The sequence below is a fragment of the Dipodomys merriami genome, unplaced genomic scaffold, assembly GCF_024711535.1.
Source record: "Dipodomys merriami isolate MVZ:Mamm:240054 unplaced genomic scaffold, mDipMer1.0.p SCAF_5, whole genome shotgun sequence".
NCBI lineage: Eukaryota > Metazoa > Chordata > Mammalia > Rodentia > Heteromyidae > Dipodomys > Dipodomys merriami.
Genome location: NW_027206068.1, coordinates 53,900,401 through 53,919,372, shown reverse-complemented (window position 1 = coordinate 53,919,372; position 18,972 = coordinate 53,900,401). Strand labels below are relative to the sequence as shown.

Here is an 18,972-nt window from a genome sequence, read left to right as displayed (position 1 = left end):
GCACTCTTTGAGATGAGAAGATGATTCTTATTTCCGGCTATGCTGATGGTCAAACAATGCATTTTAAGTTCAGTTCTCTTTTCACGGAGATAGCTACTACTTCCTCACCTATACGTATGGGGAAGAACTCAAAATCACTTGGTATAGACCTGAGAAGCCAATTAAACAGCTCAATCTAAAACCAATTATTCAGTAGGATTTTTACAAAATCCCTCTATGTATTCAATTATAATCGAAGAATCCATCAGTAATTTTTTTAACCTTTAGGTCCTGCAGAGTATAAATCCAATACATAGGATGAAAATCCAATACTTTCATGCTAACTTTTTTGTCCACACTGAAGACAAAAATTATGAAAAGAGGAAAAATAAACCAAAGAGTATGCAAGTGTTATGAAGTCTAGGCTGCTTTCATACTTTCTGCATTTTAATTTCTTGTAAGCACCTCTGTTCCTTGGATGTTCCAACCTAATTCCATGTTCCTCAGTTTTATTAGGCTCTGTTGATCCATTATCTTGTATCTTTTTCTAAGGAAATCTTAGTCTTCCTTCTCTCACAGTGTTAGGAAAGCAATAACTTTAAAAGCTCACAGTCCCAACTCCCCAAAACAAAGCAGCTATATTTTCTTATTTAGTTGTTCTTAATACTAGAACTTGTAGTTTTTCTTCAGCCAGTATATTTTCTATTACTCTATGTATTTAATAGGTTTTCTCATGAATAATTAGAGAATTATTGTACAAGAGATTAATTTAGATAACATTTAGTGAGGGTGTTACATAGAAAATAGAAACTAAAAAGCAGTCATAAATATCCCCCTTCCCCCCTAATGTCATGGGGCCTGAACTCTGGGCCTGAGCACTGTCCCTGAGCTCTTCATCTCAAGGCTAGCAGTCTACCACTTGAGCCACTTCCAGCTTTTTCTGCCTATTTGGTGCTGAGGAAGTGAACCCAGGGCCTCATTCATGGAAGGCAAGCACTCTACCCCTGAGCCATCTTCCCAGTCCCTCATAAGTTGTTTTTTGCATGTATATGTTTTATTTATTATAAAGCACCTGGAAGTATCATCATCAATAGCTTATTTGGGCTTTTCACAGAAAAATGTGAAGAATGGTATATACAGACATATCCACAAGCAAAAAACTATTAATTCACATGTCTGTGTGTTTGTACTTCTGTATATATGTCGCATTTCCAAAACATATATCAATATTCACATGTTTCAGTAATATTTATAGCAACATTTATAGCTCTAGGAATTGGGCACTGAAGACTGTGAGAAATAATGAAAAAACAGAAGTTTAGAAAAATTGAATAGTCTGTCAAATGATTTCTTACTTTACTCCAAGTTTGACTTAAAATATTTTGGAACATATTGTGAACATTTGCTACCTGACTAGGAAAAAAGCCTGCCTTTTATATTTTTATAAGATATCCTTGTCATTTATTTAGGTGACTATGAAGTACTTGGATAATTTTCAAGAAATTGGTAAAGCTCTTTGGAATATCAATAGACTTTTAGTTATTAGACTTAGTTATCAGTATGCTAGGACCACATCAACCTTGAGATGTTTTCTTGTTAGAAAGATTTGATAGCCACTTTCTAAATTGCATTCTTTTTTATTAAAGTACAATAGTGTGTAATCTTCTAACATACTGCATCAAATCCATGTAATTTTGATGCAAAGCAGGAATGTTACATTAAAAAAACAAAGACAACAGCTTAACATGTATCAAGTCGAAATTCATAATTATTTTTGAAACAAATGCCTTTTATCGAAAACATGATCAAAATTGCGAGGCTAATTATGAAGAATTAGAAATAACATTCTTTTTGGTGTCTATAACTAAGCCTTTTTTGTAATAGAAGCAATTCCTTTTGAAATTTGTTTTCCTTTTAGAATTCTGTATACAACTTCTAGGCAGGATGTAGTATTACATGAAGAGAAGCTGTTTTCATGGAAACAGTAGTCCAGAGTAAGATGCCACACTCAATTCCCTTACTTTCAAGTATATAAGAGTCTATGTGTGTGATACACTCCATAATGTATCATGTCATATATATGTGCAATAAAAATTAATGCCAGTATGTATGTGATATGACTTCAACTATTGTCTTCTAAATCCAAGTCTGTTCAATTATCCATTTGTGATTATGTTTAAATCTTCATCATGGTGTTTCTTAATCAAATGCTCTTTTAAAACTGTACAAGTTTTCATCATACATCTGCTATAAACATATTCCCAATTGATTTGTAATGAAAAATACATATGGCAGTGTTCACAGATTTCAAGACAGGTAAGTCATTTTCTCTTTAAAATTCATAACAATAACAAAATACCTGGAGAAGATATGTACCTACTGCAAAGTGAGTTAAAAAAGGGGAATGGAAAACCTTTAAATAGATTCAAAATGAATGTGATATTCTCAAGCACTAATATTAGAATTGACAGCAGTTAATCTTGAAATCTATATTCAAAATTTTAACGTGATCCTGTCATTTTCCCTTGTAATTCCATATCTACTGAACACTACTCATTTTCTTTTCAGTTAAAATATTCACTTTTTCATTTCAACTAGCTTTGATGAGTTAGAAACAAGTTATTTATACACTATTATAAAATACTTAATTTTTAGGCAATCTTATAAATAGTTTTAAGTGAAGGTAAAAACAGCAAATCTAATTAAGAGTGAAAATTTGTACAAAAAAGAAGGTAGTTTTAAATCTGTCATTTAAATTTTTGAAAAATATTTTAGCATTTGTGCTCATTTTAAAACTGTAATGGTATCTTATCATGCTATGTCTTGCTTTTCCAACTCTTTTTTTTTTTGCTTTTAAATCTAAATTTGTGTTAACTACTAGATTATTGCTATTTTTTCCGTTGGGTCAGTATTGTGGCTTAAATTTAGCGCCTCATACTCTCATTTAGTTTTTTTAGCTCAAGACTGATACTTTAATGCTTGCGCCAAACTCCACTTCAGGGTTTTTATTAGTTATCTGAATCTCTCAGATTTGCTTGTCTGGGCTGACTGAATCATGATTCTCAGGTTTTGGCCTCCTAAGCAGCTAGGATTAGAGTCATAAGCCACTGGTGCTGGTATTTTACTGCTAATATTCAGTACAAGGCTCCATGTGGAGCATTCAATGGTGTTCAGGAACATCGCAATCTAAGATTACCAGCAACTTAATTTTTTTCTACATTTGAGTAATGAACTGGGTAGTACCTTCACAAAAGTTTGCATTCAGGCCTCAGAATCATATCTACTATTAAAACTACTGTAAAACACAGATGTCTTCTCTGTGGTCTATAATTCATCTCTGCCCAAACACCCTGAAGAGTCCATTGGTTCCTCAGCCCTTTCAATCTACTTGTTTCAAGTATGGAGTTCTACTACCTTAAGATCTTTGTAAATATTAACTATCTCTAATTTTAAAATCCAAAATGTTCCTCGCTCTGTAACCTTCCCAGAGCCATTATGAAAAATTCCACCTCTCACCACAATTAACAGGTCACAGTAAAAATATCAAATGCAAGAAGGTTTAGTATAATGCAACATAAAGGAAATTTCATGTCTACATTTGGTTTGCCTACCCAAGTGATCTCATTATGCATGACCATAACTCTAAAATATGAAAATCCCCCTGACCTCAACCATTTCATATATGGTATATACATAATACTCACTACTTTCCTGTCCTGCTGTAAAGCTCTTTGTCAGATAGTCTCAGACTTGCTCCATCTTCTGCATTTGCCAGCAGCTCAAATGTCATCCCATTGGGAAAGCAGACTTCTGTCCCAGATCTATTTCTTTCACAGTGCTTATCACACACTGCTACTCTACTATATCTTTGTTTAATTTTCTGTGGATTCTAGTTCTAGTTGTGCATGCTTCTTGATATTAAGTGGTTGACTCTATATCCATTTCTGTGTTAATGACAAATATTAAGTGACCCACAAAAGTCTATCAATATGAACTGAAAATGTACAGCACATTTATTTTTTCTGAAAGTACGACTACTGGTATTACTTTGGATTTCCAAAAGAATTATTACTGGAACTCTTAAAAGTGAAGAAAATGAGGGAGATGGGTGAATTAAGTCCACACAACAGAAGAAAAAAAAAAGCAAGACCTTCTGTTTTCAGAACAAAACCTTCCCATCTGATTTGACATCATTTCAACTACCATCCTACTCTTTCAATGTTATTTTTTCTCACTATTAACTTGTGATAATTCGTTCAGCACTCCCCCCACCACACTTTCTGTGATTCAGATTTATATTACATAAGACTTGTCAAAATTCCCAAGGCAAAATAGGTTACAGCATGCTAGAGTATGTACCTATATTCACGTTTACACTTTATAATCTACCTTTTAATCCTTTACAATGTGGACTTCTTTCCAACAACGACACATATGTGACATTTATAAGACAGTACATTCCACTATTTTTATGCATAAATTGGATAAAGCACACATGTTATGTGTGCTCCAGATAAGCGATAGAACATCTTTGTGGTGATAAAGTGTCATCAAGGTAACTCTTGATCCAAGGTCTCCTGGAGCTCCTCATATTTAAATGAGCTTGAAGGCAATCTATTGCTTTGCTAATTGACCTATTTTATGAAGTCTCTTCATGCTTCCCAGAGGTATTTACAATTTACCTTGTCATCACAAGAAAACAAACAATTTAAGAAAACTAGCTCTGGCAAACACTCATTCTAACCATTGCAAACGAACTAGTTATGGTTAAAAATGTGAAGTATTCCTGTAGTCCTTCCTAGTCAAAATAGAAAAAAATAAGGGAAGATAGCAGTACCTTAGAAGGACATGCTTGAAAGAATAAATTTAAGTACTTTGGGCATTGAGCAAAGGTAAGAGTTTGATAAAATGAATAGATTATTGCTAATTGTGAGTCCTCAGGTTCATGGATAAGGTTCCCTCCTTGATGTGTAGAATCACCACACTCAATGACCATTAACACATGAACACAAAATTATTTCCTATATTCAAACAATAGACCAGGTATTAGGTCACAAATGATTTGCCTTATTTGCAATAATTAATATACATCTAGGATAATTGTAGTAGATGAACAGAAATGCTCAAAAGCTATGTATATATGACCATAAAAGATGATGTTAAGTGAAATGAACCCCAAGATATGGACACAAGAGGCCTTTCTTTGTTGTTGTTTTTTAGTGTACTATGACTTTTTTGTTTCCTTTGCATGTTCTTCCCCCTATAGTATATCCCCTGTTGTCACTGTACTTAATTTTGGTACCCTGCATCTGGTATATGCATTTGTCTAACTTGAGGAGGGAAAGGGGAATAGCTGGAACAAGGACACAGGATGACCCATTGCAACAATGATATCCACAAGACAGCATATTGGAAATGAACTTCACAATTTTACAGGGGGGTTGAGGGAAATGGGAGGAGGGGAGGGAAGGGATAGTAAGCTTCTTATCTTACTCATGTAACTGTAACCCCTCTTAGACCATCTTTACAATAAAATATAATTTAAAAAAGAGATATACATACACTCAATCTCAAAAGCATGCCAATCTAATTAGGAAGGCAAGAAGTAAAACTATCAGTTATACATAAAATAGCATTTTACCCCGGTCAAAGATAATTCCAAATAAACATGGTGTAATATTGGGAGAATGAGTCAGCTTCATGGAGAAGGCCAATGCAAAGGGTAGTTCTCAGAGGGTAAAAACTAAAAGGTAAAAATATTTAAGTGGAGTCTATTACCACTAAGAGCTGCACAAAGTAAACAGAAACAAAGAGGTGGTTTTTCACCATTGGGTTTCTTGGCAATACAAGACTATTTCCTATACTCCCAAATACAGCTGCTAAAGCTGTATGCATATATGTATATACATAAATATATATATACACACATTATATATATATACATATGCATTGTTCTCACATTAGCATATCTATTATCTTTCTATCTATGCATGTTCAGAGAACATTGTAAGAGTGGTGAGACGGAAACAATGAATATGTAATTATAATTCTAAGGGGGAAAATAATACTTCCTTTTCCAGTGATTTTTTTAAACTATTTTGTTCTTCTACTGAATGAGTGGTCAAATTGTACATTTTCTGCTACTCATAGGCCAGTTCTTTTCTTATAACCTAAGTAATTGATTTAGTTTCTTTTGTATCAGGCCAGATGTCACTAAATGCTTTCCCCCCAAATGGCCGAAAGTTTCATACCAGATTCTATAAAGATGACTGGCTATATTTAAAGTAAAGCCCACTTTAGCTATGTAATATAAAGATAAAGCCAGAAGCGATATTGAGGAAGTTTCATGAAAGGTAAGTAGCAAAGTATAGACCTAGGAGAGAAATGCATAGTATTCAGTGGAATAAATAGTCAACTTATTCCATTGCCTAGCTCTCTAAAATCAAAAACAACCCTAGATAATTGTACACATTACTAGAGTATGACAATCTTCAGAAAAAAATAAGCAAACAAATGAAATTTCAAAAATAATTGCTATTTTAGTCACCTAACTATGGGTCAGACACAAAATTTTGCCTATATAAAATGATAAAATTTAAATAACTGCTCGGGTTTTTCCACTTAAAATTGCATAATCAGGGAGTTAGAAATTTTTACTTCAGTAATCATGCTTAAAGAGGAACATCACGAGGAGGAAAGATCAGAATTAATGATCTGACTGTCAAAATAAAATAAGTTCAAGCCAATTGTTAGTCTAAAAGGAAATGGAAAAAAAGAAAAGATCAGCCTAACAGAACAGACCCTCTGAATAAACGAACTGTCCCCTTTGTAGAGTATATTCTACTCTGTATAGAAAACACAAATTATTTCCTTCTGACATACTCCTGTCTGCAATCAAATGCATGCTAAAGTTTTAAGATTTATGTGCTAAGAGAATAAACATATTGTTTTAAAATGCCTAATCAAACATTATTTCTAATTCAAATAATCTCTACAACAGAATTAAGACATTTAATATTAAGCTGGGTATATTAAAGGTCTCTAAATAATGGTTTTATAAATTTAAGAAAATTTAAAAGTTCTTTTTGTTTGTTTGTTTTACTAGTCCTGGGACTTGAACTCAGGGCCTGTGCTCTGTCCCTGAGCCTTTTTGTGTTCAAGTCTAGCATTTTATCACTTGAGCCACAGTGCCACTTCCAGCTTTTTCTGAGTAGTTTATTGGAGATAGGAGTTTCACAGACCTTTTCTGCCCCTGATGGCTTCGAGCCATGATCCTCAAATTTCAGCATCCTGAGTATCTAGGATTACAGGTGTTAGCCACTGGCACGGTGACCATTTTTGCCCAAGGCTAGTTAGTGATCAAACACTATTGTTTTGCAGTGATACCATGTTTGAAAAACTGCTGTGAAAATTAATTTTTCATTTTGGTTTGGTTTAGTTTTGTGCTGGGGAATGAACTCATCTGTACACAGAATTACATTCACAGTCCCCACATTTCATTTCTTAAAAATCATAATTCACCAGTTTATTAAAATTGAGAAAGCTAATTCCTGAGGGTTTTATGAAATACATACCTGTAACAAGTTACATGTAATATAAAAGAAATCCTATTTATTTAAGATAGAGAAAACAGACTTTCTGTTTTTTAAAATCTACTCAGAAATAATAAAATGATTTATGTAGATAAAAATCACAAAACTTCATTTTAAATCTAAACTTTATTGTATAAATGCCACATGGCATCTTTCATTCCCACATTGAAAACTGAAAAAAATAACATTTTAAAGTTAAAGATATTATAAACCATAGAAATGACATTTGTGAATTCTTCAGTTTTATTCCATGAACAATATGATATATAAGAAACTTTAAATATGGTTAGTAATCATGGCCAACAATACAGTAATAACTCCTCAAAATATTTAGTATGCTACCTGAACTCACTTCTAAATCCAAAGTCATGAGAATGAAATAAAATGATAAGCCAATGTTTTACTCTACTAAGTAAATTTTTACACAGTAAAATTAATTTTAGTTGGGCACCAGTGACTCACGCCTATAATCTTAGCTACTCAGGAGCCTGAGATCTGAGGATCATGGTTCAAAGCCAGCTGGGCATGAAAAGTCCATAAGACGTTTATTTCCAATAAACCATTCAGAAAATCAGAAATGGCACTGTGGCTCAAGTGGTAGAGCTCTACCCTTGAGCTGAAGAGCTCAGGGACAACTCCCACAGGGCTTGAACTCTGGGTCTGGGAGCTGTCCCTGAGCTCTTCAGCTCAAGGGTAGAGTTCTACCACTTGAGCCACAGTGCCACTTCTGGCTTTTTCTGCTTATGTGACGCTGAGGAATAGAACCCAGGGCCTCATGCATGCAAGGCAAGCACTCTACCACTGAACCACCTTCCCAGCCTGCAAAAATTATTTTTATTCTTGGACATTTAGAAATTTCCTAAATGTAGCAACACATAAATATCATCATCTGAATGAAAAATACAAACTGTCTATAATCTTTTAAAGAAGTTTAGGACAAAAGGGGAATTCCTGATTCTTTTCCTATCACAACAGTTTCAAGCAATAATTAGAACTGACATTATTGAGGGAAAACTAGAGGTCAGGGGCAAAAGGGAAATCAGGAACCTGTGTAAGTCAATAAATATGCTCAAAGGAAGAAATAGAAGTCAAGGCTGGTGTATCACACCTGCACTCCTAGATATTTAGGAGGATGAGATCCAGAGGTTCATGGCTTGAAGCCAATTAGGACAGAAAAGTCTAGCAGACTCCATGTAAAATAACCAGGAAAAAACCCAAGCCAGCAGCATGGTTCAAGTTGTGGAGTATAAGCAGACCAAGTCTGAAGCCTGGAGTTCAAACACCCTGGGGCCAGAAGAGTAAATGAATGAATGAATAAATAAATTACAAGATAATAGAAGAACTATTTAACCACTCTAAATTCTTTTTATTTCTGTATTTTACAGTATTAATTTTACTGAAAGGTTAAACTTCTATTTGATATTTCAGGAAGCAAATAATTTTTACTTAAATACATGATAGATTTGAGATACAACAATATATCCTTTCAATTAAAAAAGTCAACTGGATAGTGACCAAAATAACCTAAGTATTATCAGGTGATTCTGCTAAGTCTGAATGACAAAGTTCTAGCTATCCATGTAAACATTGTTTATATAAGCTAATACTCCTGAAAATACCTCCTCACATCTAATGCCAACAACTAATCAACTGTAGCATTGTTAATAATATCAGCCGCATCAGAACACTGAAATAGTGGAGAATTCTTGATTAATCATATCTCAGACATATCTTGACATTAGCTGAAACTAATGAATATTTTCAAAAAGTTTATACTTCATACCTCATCCTCTAAAGCTGTAGCAACTTCTGAAATCTGGAACTTTCAGCAATTCATCAACACTCATTGTAATTATTCCTAAATTCAATCTTAAAGACTGAAAGTAACATTAAGTGCCTCACTGGTAAGATGATGAAAATCACAGCTACTCACACTACTGAATTGTTCTTAATCTTGATTTCAACTGACACAGAGACAATGCAAAAAACAGTAAACAAAACCCTCTAATAAAGACTTTGCACCTCACTGCTAATGCTGTCTACATGGTCTTCATTACCATCCTAAAGTTGCGAATAGTATTAAGGAAAATATCAACAAAATGGTGTGCATTTCACCAGTTCACTTTTCAAAAGCCCACAGATAGATCTTCAAATCTACATAAGGCTAAATCAGCACCAGAAGCATTGTATTGTATTCTACCAACATCTCTTAATTTATCCCAAAGTTCCTCACATAACAGTGTTCCATTTGTTGGTCATCAGACAACATAAGAAATCCCATTCAATACAATATGCCTATTAAAATTAAACTGACTTTAACCATAATGTCATTTTACAAAATCAATTAAGTTATCCAGAAACATAGGAGTTAAAAGGCAACCATTGGGATAACATTTTTTCTTATAACCATTATGAAATTCTTAGGGAGCTAGTTGCCTATGCCAGAAAAGTAGCATGGAGCTAAAGACAGGGCTCCCAAAGCCCTATCTGGCTTATTTAAGAATGCATAAAATGCTCTCAGTATTTTTATTTTATTAAATTTTTCTAATCAGGAAAATGCTTTGGTTTTAAGAAGTTTCATTAGCATTGTTAATCACTATACACCTTCCTTCTTTCTCTAACATCATCGAAAGAAAGTTCCTGCTCTCCATAAAAGTTCATTTTAAATACCAGCTGAATTCAGAATATACTCTGGCTTCACAAAACTTTATACAACCAAATAAAAGGATACAGGAGAGAATTCTAGGAGAAAATAAAGATAAAAATTCTAAAGTGCAGCCCAGCTGTGGTGAGCATTGGTATGAGCTACTTTTCCATCTTCCACTGTGCTAGACTTGGACCCATTGCCTGATAAGATCTGCAGCTTATAAGAAAATCGTGAATGACAGCTATGTGCTGCTTCTTTGTAACTATGAATCTAGAGTTCTAAATGCCATTCCACTATATTTTGTAGAGCCAATCAATTTCAGCACTAATATCCAAACACATAACTTACCAGCCATAATTCCAGTGCATATATGCGATCATGTGCTGAGGCATAAAAATTTTGGATATCAATATTTATGTTTATATACATAGATATCTAACAATATCTATATTATTTATGTAATGTTGTAAATTAAGAATTAAGATTCTTAGAAGAAAAATACATGCCATGAATTATAAATGTGAAAACTAATACTACACTCTATGTAGGGAACTCAGTTTTAATGTGTCAAAGCACTTACTACACATTTCACAGTATGGTGAAGATAGTTAATTAGGATATCTATTAGGACATACATTTTGCTTTACTTTGTCATTGTATTTTTATGTGCTCATAATATATGTTTTTAACAATCCCTATCTTGAGGAATTCTCAAAACTTCTTTGTGTATTTGTCCTTTTCAGTCATCATTAATCCCTATTTGCCAACAATCCCCTAGGACCTCAATCTGTAGGCCAGATCCATTTCAGAGGTCAAAATTATGTTCCAAATCATGTAGATACTACTTTCCTAAATCCCTTGAAGGAAAAAAAAGTTAACATCTCCAAAATTTCATGTAACATCAATGAAGTCCACAGGCAACCAACCCCACCATCCACCTCCAACCCCCACCCCACTTTCCTTGATGGCACCTACCCTAGTGTCGTCATGGTGACGATGGTGTACCAAAAGGCTGCAGGAATGCTGGTGAACTTACTGGCCGAAGACCCCTTCTCTGCATAGAACATCACGGTGGCGAAAATGATGATAGCCATGGTGAGTGAAAAGAGCAAGAAGCCCAACTCGGAGGCACAGCTCTTCAGCGTGTAGCCTAGGATGCGGAGGCCTTGGGAATGGCGGGAAAACTTAAAGATCCTGAAGACTCGAAAGACTCGGAGTGTGACAAAGGCCCCACTGACATCCTCATTGTCTGTCATCACCAGCCCAATGTAATAGGGCAGGATGGCCACCACGTCGATGATGCTCATGACGCTGCGCACGAAGCGGTAACGACTAGGTGCTGCAGCCAGGCGAAGCAAGTACTCCACCGTGAAGATCATGACACAGGCCGTATCCAAGCAGAAGAAGGCCACCGCATACCGCTCCCCACAAGGGAGTTCTTTAATGTGGCCCGGGCTGGAGCCACATGGGACTGTTTCTACCACGTTGGCGATGACTGAGACAGCAATGAAGAAGCCTGTCACGTAGTAGAACACCAGAGCCATGGTGCTGGTGTGGGGGTTCTCAAAGGCCCGCCAGACCCTCTGGCGCGCTGTCATGGTGGGCAGGGCACTCTCCCCCGTGGTGTCGGTGTCAGCATCGTCCTGCAGGCGCTCAGCGTTCTCCCGCCTGCGATCCTTGTACTCCTCATAACAGCAGTCCCCAATGATCTCTGGGATGAGGCCAAAGAAGGCCAATTCTTCGTCGTAAGCAGAGATGCATTCATGGCGGGGATAGTGGAGCTTCCCCGTACGGTAGAAATTCAGGATATGGCGGAAGATGTCAGGATCCCGGTCAAAAAAATATTGTTGAGTCTCAGGATGGTAGAAAAAGTCTCTCTCAGAGCTGCCCAGCAGGGTGTCTGGGTACCGTTCCAGGGTGTCCTGCCACGTCTGGAAACGGGTGCCACTCACATTCAGCACAATGAGCGCATCCTGAGTCCTCTTCCTCTCCTGCCTCGGGGGAGCTGGCATGGGCCCCGAGGCCACTGGCATCCACCCGATGGCCGCTGCCCTGGCGAAGGGTAGCCATGCCGCCACACCGGCCGCCATGACGCCTTGCCGTGGAGGCCACGAGGACCAAGTTGTTTCTACCAGAGGTCAATCCCGGAGGCAACTGACTCCCTCCCTCGGGTCACACCGGAACACTGGGTTAGAAAGGGCCTTTGTCGCTCTCAATCTTTTCCAACGGAGAGCGCCTGGCAAAGTCTCAGTTCTCAGAACAAGTGCCCTTCCCAGACAGGTATTGGGAACAGCCACCACCACCACCAACAAGCAAGCAAATGGCAATGTCCTAACAACTGCTCTCCACAGAATCTAACCCAAAGTCTGTGCCAGCACTTGAAGTAGGCCACCCACTGGCACAAATAAGCACACAGGTGACTTCAGGTCAGCGACAGGTGTCTCTGACAGCTTCACCACACAGTCTGGGGAATATATGGAGTCAGTTTGGAGAGTACCCCCCCCCAAAAATAAAAGCCAACAGGGGTCACCCGTGGAATACTTTCACCTTCCCATTTAGCTCTTCCAAACCTCTAGTCCATGTAGTCCTTCCCGCCAAAGGAGTCTCCAAAGGGGGATGAGGGTGGGGGAGGGAAAGACCTGTTGTAGCTTCCCAGATGCTTCTGCAAGCCAGCTGCCCCAGATCGCAGGAAGTGTGCTCGCTGCCCCTACTCCTCTGGTCTTTGCAGAGATGGAGATGAGGGTCCCCGGGGCACGGTGGTGGAGAGGCGTTAATAAAGATCCTCCTCCTGCCCCTCTCGGCACACCATCTGTGTTTGTCAAAAAAGCCCCCTCTCTTTCTCTTTCTCTCTCTCTCTCTGCTCTTCGCCTCTTCACTCTCTTCTCAAGTTCAGCTCAGGTGCAGTGTGACTGTCACCGAGCCCAGCAGCTGGGCGCCCGGGCCGCCGCCGCCGCCGCCTTGGCGACAAGAGCATCTGTCTGGGCGCCCCACGCGCCTGGCCCGCGGTACCTACCTGGCGAAGTGCGCGCCGCCGGGGCTGAGTTGCAGAGAGACTTTCTCCTCGCCGTGCACCCGGAAAAGGAAAAGGAAAAGAAGAGAGGAGAGAGAGAAGAGAGGAAGAGGAAGGAAGGAAGAAAAAAGCGAGCGAGAGGAACAAGAGATTGCAGGTCTGGAGCAGCCTGATCCGATGGGCCGAGGGTGCATAAATAAAGCTCAAGCGAGCTCTTCTTCCCCTTCCCCCAACGCTTCGTGCCCCCCCCACCCCGTCCCCACCTCCTCCTCTGCCTCACCTCCCTCCCCCCCCAAAAAAAATCTAGGCGCAGTGGAGCCCCCGAGCAGCAGCAACAAGTTCAAAAGGTGCGGGGGAGGCGAGAACCGAGGACACACACGCTCGCTCCTGGCCAACTTACTGCGCGGCCGCTGCGCCCCTCGGCCGGCCGGGGCGGTGCGTCGTGGGGCGGCCGGGCTGGAGGCGGTGGCGCGGCGGCGGCGGCGGCGGCGGCGGCGGCGGCGGCGGGGGGGACCCGGGCCGGGGTCGGCAGCGGTTCTCGGAGGCGCGCGGAGGCTGCAGGCGCGGGGCGGCAGCGCGGGGGCGCGGGAGGGCTGCTCGCTGCTTCCCCGCCAGTGGGTGGTCCTGCATCTCCCCCCCACCCCCTCCCCGCCCCCCCCCAGAGCTCCCCGCGCTGCTCAGCTCGGGCGATCAATAAATAAGGAGGAAATAAAGAAATCCGCACGCGTGGTCCAAGCCCGCCACGCAGGTTAGGAAAGGCGTCTCCTTGCCTGTTCCCTCGGCTTGACCTTTCTCCGCCCCCGCCCCCGTGGACTCCGCTCGCTCCACCCCAGCCACCCACCAGCCCCGGCGCCAAATGTCACCCAGGGAGAGCATGCAGGTGCTTCTGCCGGGGTGGGGAGGGGGGTGGGGTGGTAGAGGAGAGCCAGCCTCGGATGAACAAAGAGAAGATTCACGCGCTGGGCTGCGGTGGTTTGGTGGAGGAGTGGAGGAAGGGGACCCGGGTTACCTTTCCTTCTGCTCCCCCCCCCCGCCCCGCATCCCCAAGTGTGGGTTCAAGGAGAGCGTGGGAAAAAAGGGAAGGGGGGCTAAATAAATAAATAAGCAAATAAATCAAATCGGAGACTCAAGCTGGGCACAGGAGGGTGAGCAGAGCGGACCACGCACGAGTTGTTGGTTGTCTTTTGGCCACCACGGGGTCCGCCAAAACCTGCCTGCGAAGATCCACGGTGGGATCGTTGCCATTATTACTGTTATTATTAATTATTATTATTATTTTAAAACTGCTTTCCTTTCTCTCTCATTTCTATGTGGTTCAAAGCCGATGTGAAGGGTGCTGGGGTTACTAGGTCATCTGTGTAACTTGCTGAAAAGTCTGGCAGTGTTTTCCTCCATGGAGGTCTTCGCACAAACTCTCCCCCACCCTTCCTCCCTCCCCTGCACCCCTACCCTCCGCCACCAACCCCGTCCTTTGCAAATGACAGAACTAAGAATCCTGTTTTCCACCCCTCCCACCCCCAATGTCAGGAAGTGTGTTCCTTGGTCCCGCGGACATCTCTGCGCATATGGAAAAAAAAAAAAAAAGAAAGGTTAATAGAAGCTATAGAGGTAGTGTGAAGGGTGAGTGGGGGTGGAAAGACGGGCAATTTGAATTGAGCAAGCTTTTTTTTTGGGGGGGGGGTACTGTTTTGCTTGGACCCCAGCTCTCCCCTTCCCCCTAAGTCATAAAAAGAAAAAAAAAAACTATCTGAAAACCAAACCTATAACCTTTATAGCCACTAGATGGCGAAAATGGCGAGACATTAAATCTACACACCTAAGGTTTGGTCGCTTAGGAAAGGTGAAGGTTCAAACAATTAACTGGTAGAAGGAAGAAGCGAATCACATTACGGCGTCAAATTCCTACTATCACCTACTCTCTTTTTTTTCTGGTGCTGTATATATTCAAGTTTGAATAGTACAAATGAGGACCTCGCGCAGGTGAATATGAGATGAGATGTAGTTCTTATTAAAATACCTTCGATGATTAAATCAAGTGTACCAAACCATCATCGTTATACCATGTCATTGAGATCTCTGGCAGGGGTGGGTGGGGATGGGAAGAGGGGTTATAGTTTTTCATTTAGACAACAATTCTGATTTGTACTGATATTTACTCTTCAAGGCTAAGTTTGACTCCTGTTGGCCTTTAAATGACTGGATTGTGATGAACTGTAAGGAAATTGGCTTTCAGGCCCTAGAGATCATAGGCATGATATAGCAACCTTAAAAATCTTTCAATGGGACACTTCAGAGGAAACACAAGAGGCCAAGAAAATAGAGAAAATCACCACAGGTGGAGAAATAAGAACCTTATAATATGCAGGGCTGTCTAGAGAAATGGAAAGATGTTTCTATTTACTTGCTCCCACATGTGAAGGTTAGTAACTCCTGTGTTAGTAGTTAATGAAGCTGGAACTAATGTGCTATGTAAGCTTGGGGACCCAGAACTGAAGAGTCCTACTGTTTATCTCTTTGTATTAGTTAAGTAAAAGACACTCATTAACAAAACGTAAGGGCTTGGGTACCTTGCGAACAAGCTCATGGAAGTGTGGACTGGAAAATTAAAAAGGAAGGAGATTGTCTACTTGTTAGTATAAAATTTTAAACTATTTGTCATCCAGGGAAAAGCTGGCTTCCAAGCAATGGCTGGGCATGTCACTCAGAGAACAGAGAGGTATGAATATTCATATGATATGCTATCATGGGAGACTCTGCCAGGGACATAAACAGAGGAAATCAAAGACTTATAAGTACAAAAGTAGAAGTTTAAGATTAAAAGCCTTACAAGAACAAAAGTATAATGTCCATAGTTCCCAAAAGGTCTAAGTTCCTCTCCCTAATCTAAGACAAATTTCTTTTTATAATGGAATGACTGTGAGGTTGGGGCTTCCATGTAGATTCAAATTTTAGCCCAAGAAATTACCTACTGGCTTTATTCCATTTGGCAAATGCATTAAATTCTATGAATAGGAAAATTTGATATTAACACAAAGCTTTTTAAGGCCTGTTATAAAGTTTAAACAAGATAATACTTCTTAGTACTGATGCAGTACTTAACACGTGGAAAGTACTTATTTCCTCTTTATGATATAATGCTAATACAATTTATTTTATCTGGCCTGCATTTGGAATTCACTCTGATACTTTTATAGATTTTTGTCTTGCCCCTTAATTTTTTAAAATAAATCCCCTTGTCTTTATATATACATTACTGATATTTTAATCTTCATTTTCACATTGAAAGTTTATGTGAATATTAGATATCCAAAACCTAGCAGAGAATTTGGGTATCTCTTCCTTGCCTCTTGCTCTTTCCTCTTGACTTCTCGTCTTTTCTACTCTGCCTGGTTGATTAAATAGAAATCAGGCACAGTAAAAGCAAAACTGAATTTCTCACTGTTATCCAATCACTTATTTCTCTTGTTTTCTCTTCTGATCAATGAAATCCAAGAATAACCTAGTGGCAACCTTTTTCTCTGCTTCCTCCCTAGTAAACACATACACACTCGTTCAATGACCTTGGAAATCTGTAAATTGCAGCTCCACTACCAATGTATCCTTCTAGGACTAAATTTTCTAAAACCTGTTATGAGTAACCACATTATTCACCTGGATTCTGAGAAATAGCAGAGATTACATATACCCATCACCTAGTTTCCTTGACATAATCATATCACTCATAACATAATAACCTGCCAAAGGTTCTACAGACTAAAAGCCATTACATTTCCTATTAGTTTTGGAGCATACAAAAATTATACCATGGCAGATACAATCCACTGACCTTATCAGATTTTATGTTTCACAAACATATATTTTGTGTTTATATTTACTTCTTTCCATATGTACAGATGTGACCAATAACACAATAAACATAGAGAGTATTCTTATCACCACAATCCCTGTTTGGAGCTGCAATTTAAAGGGTCTTTGTTTTGTTAGCTCATCCTGGAACTCCTATTATTCACTAATCTGTTCTTCATACCTATAATTTATCAATTCAGGCACATTATCTATGAGGAGTTGTGCAGTGTATAACCTTTAAAAGTGTCCCTGTTTGAGAAAACGAAAGGCTTCTGAAAGTTTAAGTTTCTATCAACATTGAAGATAGGCACATTTCTCCCATCTCCTCAGGCAGTGAGGGCCTGAATTCCATAATCACCAGTAACAAATCCATATGAATTCATATGAACCAATCTCATTTCCTGCTTTTTGTAATTTTCCACTCTCCTGACACTGCCTAGTCTCTGCTTACTCTCCCCACATTCCTTTATTCTCCTTTTAAAATGCCTAGTAACATCTATACACATGGAATTTGACATCAGTTCATACTGGATGCTTCCCCCTATCACAGTACTGTATTGAAGATTAAAATCTGACCTTACCACCTTAACCAGTGCCTGTCCTGTCTTATCTTTGACAGTGGCATTATTCATTATCGCTTCATTTTGTATTTCTCTAACAGCTAATTTGATTGAACATATTTTGATTTGCATATTTGCCATCTGTACATATTCTTCAGAAAAATATGTGGCCCTTGCCTTCTGCCCATTTTTAATTGAGTTGTTTGTTTTGTAATATTGACTTTTGAGAGCGTTCTATATATTCTAAATAATTTTCCTGTTTCAAATATGTTGTTTGTAAACATTTTCTCTTTGCCTCAAGGTTTCTTTTTTCCCAAAGTTTTTGGGCAAAGTAAAAATTTTGAATTCTGATTAGCTCCAATTTCTTGATATTTACTTTTATGGATTATGCTCTTGATATCAAGTCTAAATATTCATCCTTATTCCTAAAAATTTTCTTCATATTTAACAAAAATTTAAACTAATCTTTGTGTAAGGTATAAGTTTTAATTCAAGATTCACATTGTTTTCCAATAGATATTCAGTTGCTTTAGCACCATTTTTAGAAAGAGATGCCTTTTGAATTGCTTTATCGTTGTCAGAAGTCAGTTGGACATATTTCTGTGGATCCATTTCTAGTTTTTTACTTTGTTTCATCCATCTATGTGTCTAGATTCCCCTCCCAATAATGTCACATTTCATTTATTACTATAGTCATTTGATAACTTTTACAACAAAAGAAAAATGATTCAATCTACTTTGTAATAAGTTTTTTTAAAAAAATTAACTTTTGTGAGACTTCACCCTTCCATATATATTATAGAATAAACATATCCACATGGCCACAAAGACACCCTAAAAGTTTAGCAGGGATCGTAAGACGCCTATAAATCAACTTGTAAAGAATAACATGTTTACTAAAGAGTGTTGTGACATATTTAGTTTTTTTCATTAACTTGGCATTATTTTTAGGATATGATTATTACACATTATTTTCTTAGATTTGTATCTAAATATCTTATTACATTTGGCATAGTTGTAATATTTAGTTTTTTTTTTAATTTTCCCTTTCCTTGTGGTCTTGTCTACAAAAATAGAAATGTTGTTTGTGTGTGATACTATGCCCTGACATTTAAGTAATTGAAAACTCTTGAATATTATATATATAATATATATCTGACCAACTCACATAAAAATAGTACCATTTTCTTACTTCATAATCATCGTAACAGTTTTTTGCAAGGAACTTAAAAATTAATTCCACCACTCCTTTAATTATCTTCCATATTTTCAGAGATTAGCCCTTGTAAAAGCATATCAAATCATTCAGGAGTTTATGTGTATCCAACCATTTCTAAG

At 38.6% G+C, this 18,972-nt stretch overlaps 1 protein-coding gene across 1 annotated transcript in view; it reads right to left on the bottom strand.

The window, feature by feature from the left end:
• Kcnd2 (potassium voltage-gated channel subfamily D member 2) overlaps positions 1 to 13,447 on the bottom strand; it is a 478,940-nt gene extending 465,493 nt beyond the window's left edge. Inside the window, exon 1 of the mRNA XM_069996631.1 lies at positions 11,194 to 13,447. Within this exon, the coding sequence (XP_069852732.1) occupies positions 11,194 to 12,308 (1,115 nt within the window). The 5' untranslated portion in view covers positions 12,309 to 13,447. The remainder of the gene's footprint in view (positions 1 to 11,193) is intronic.
• Between the last annotated feature and the right edge of the window lie 5,525 nt (positions 13,448 to 18,972).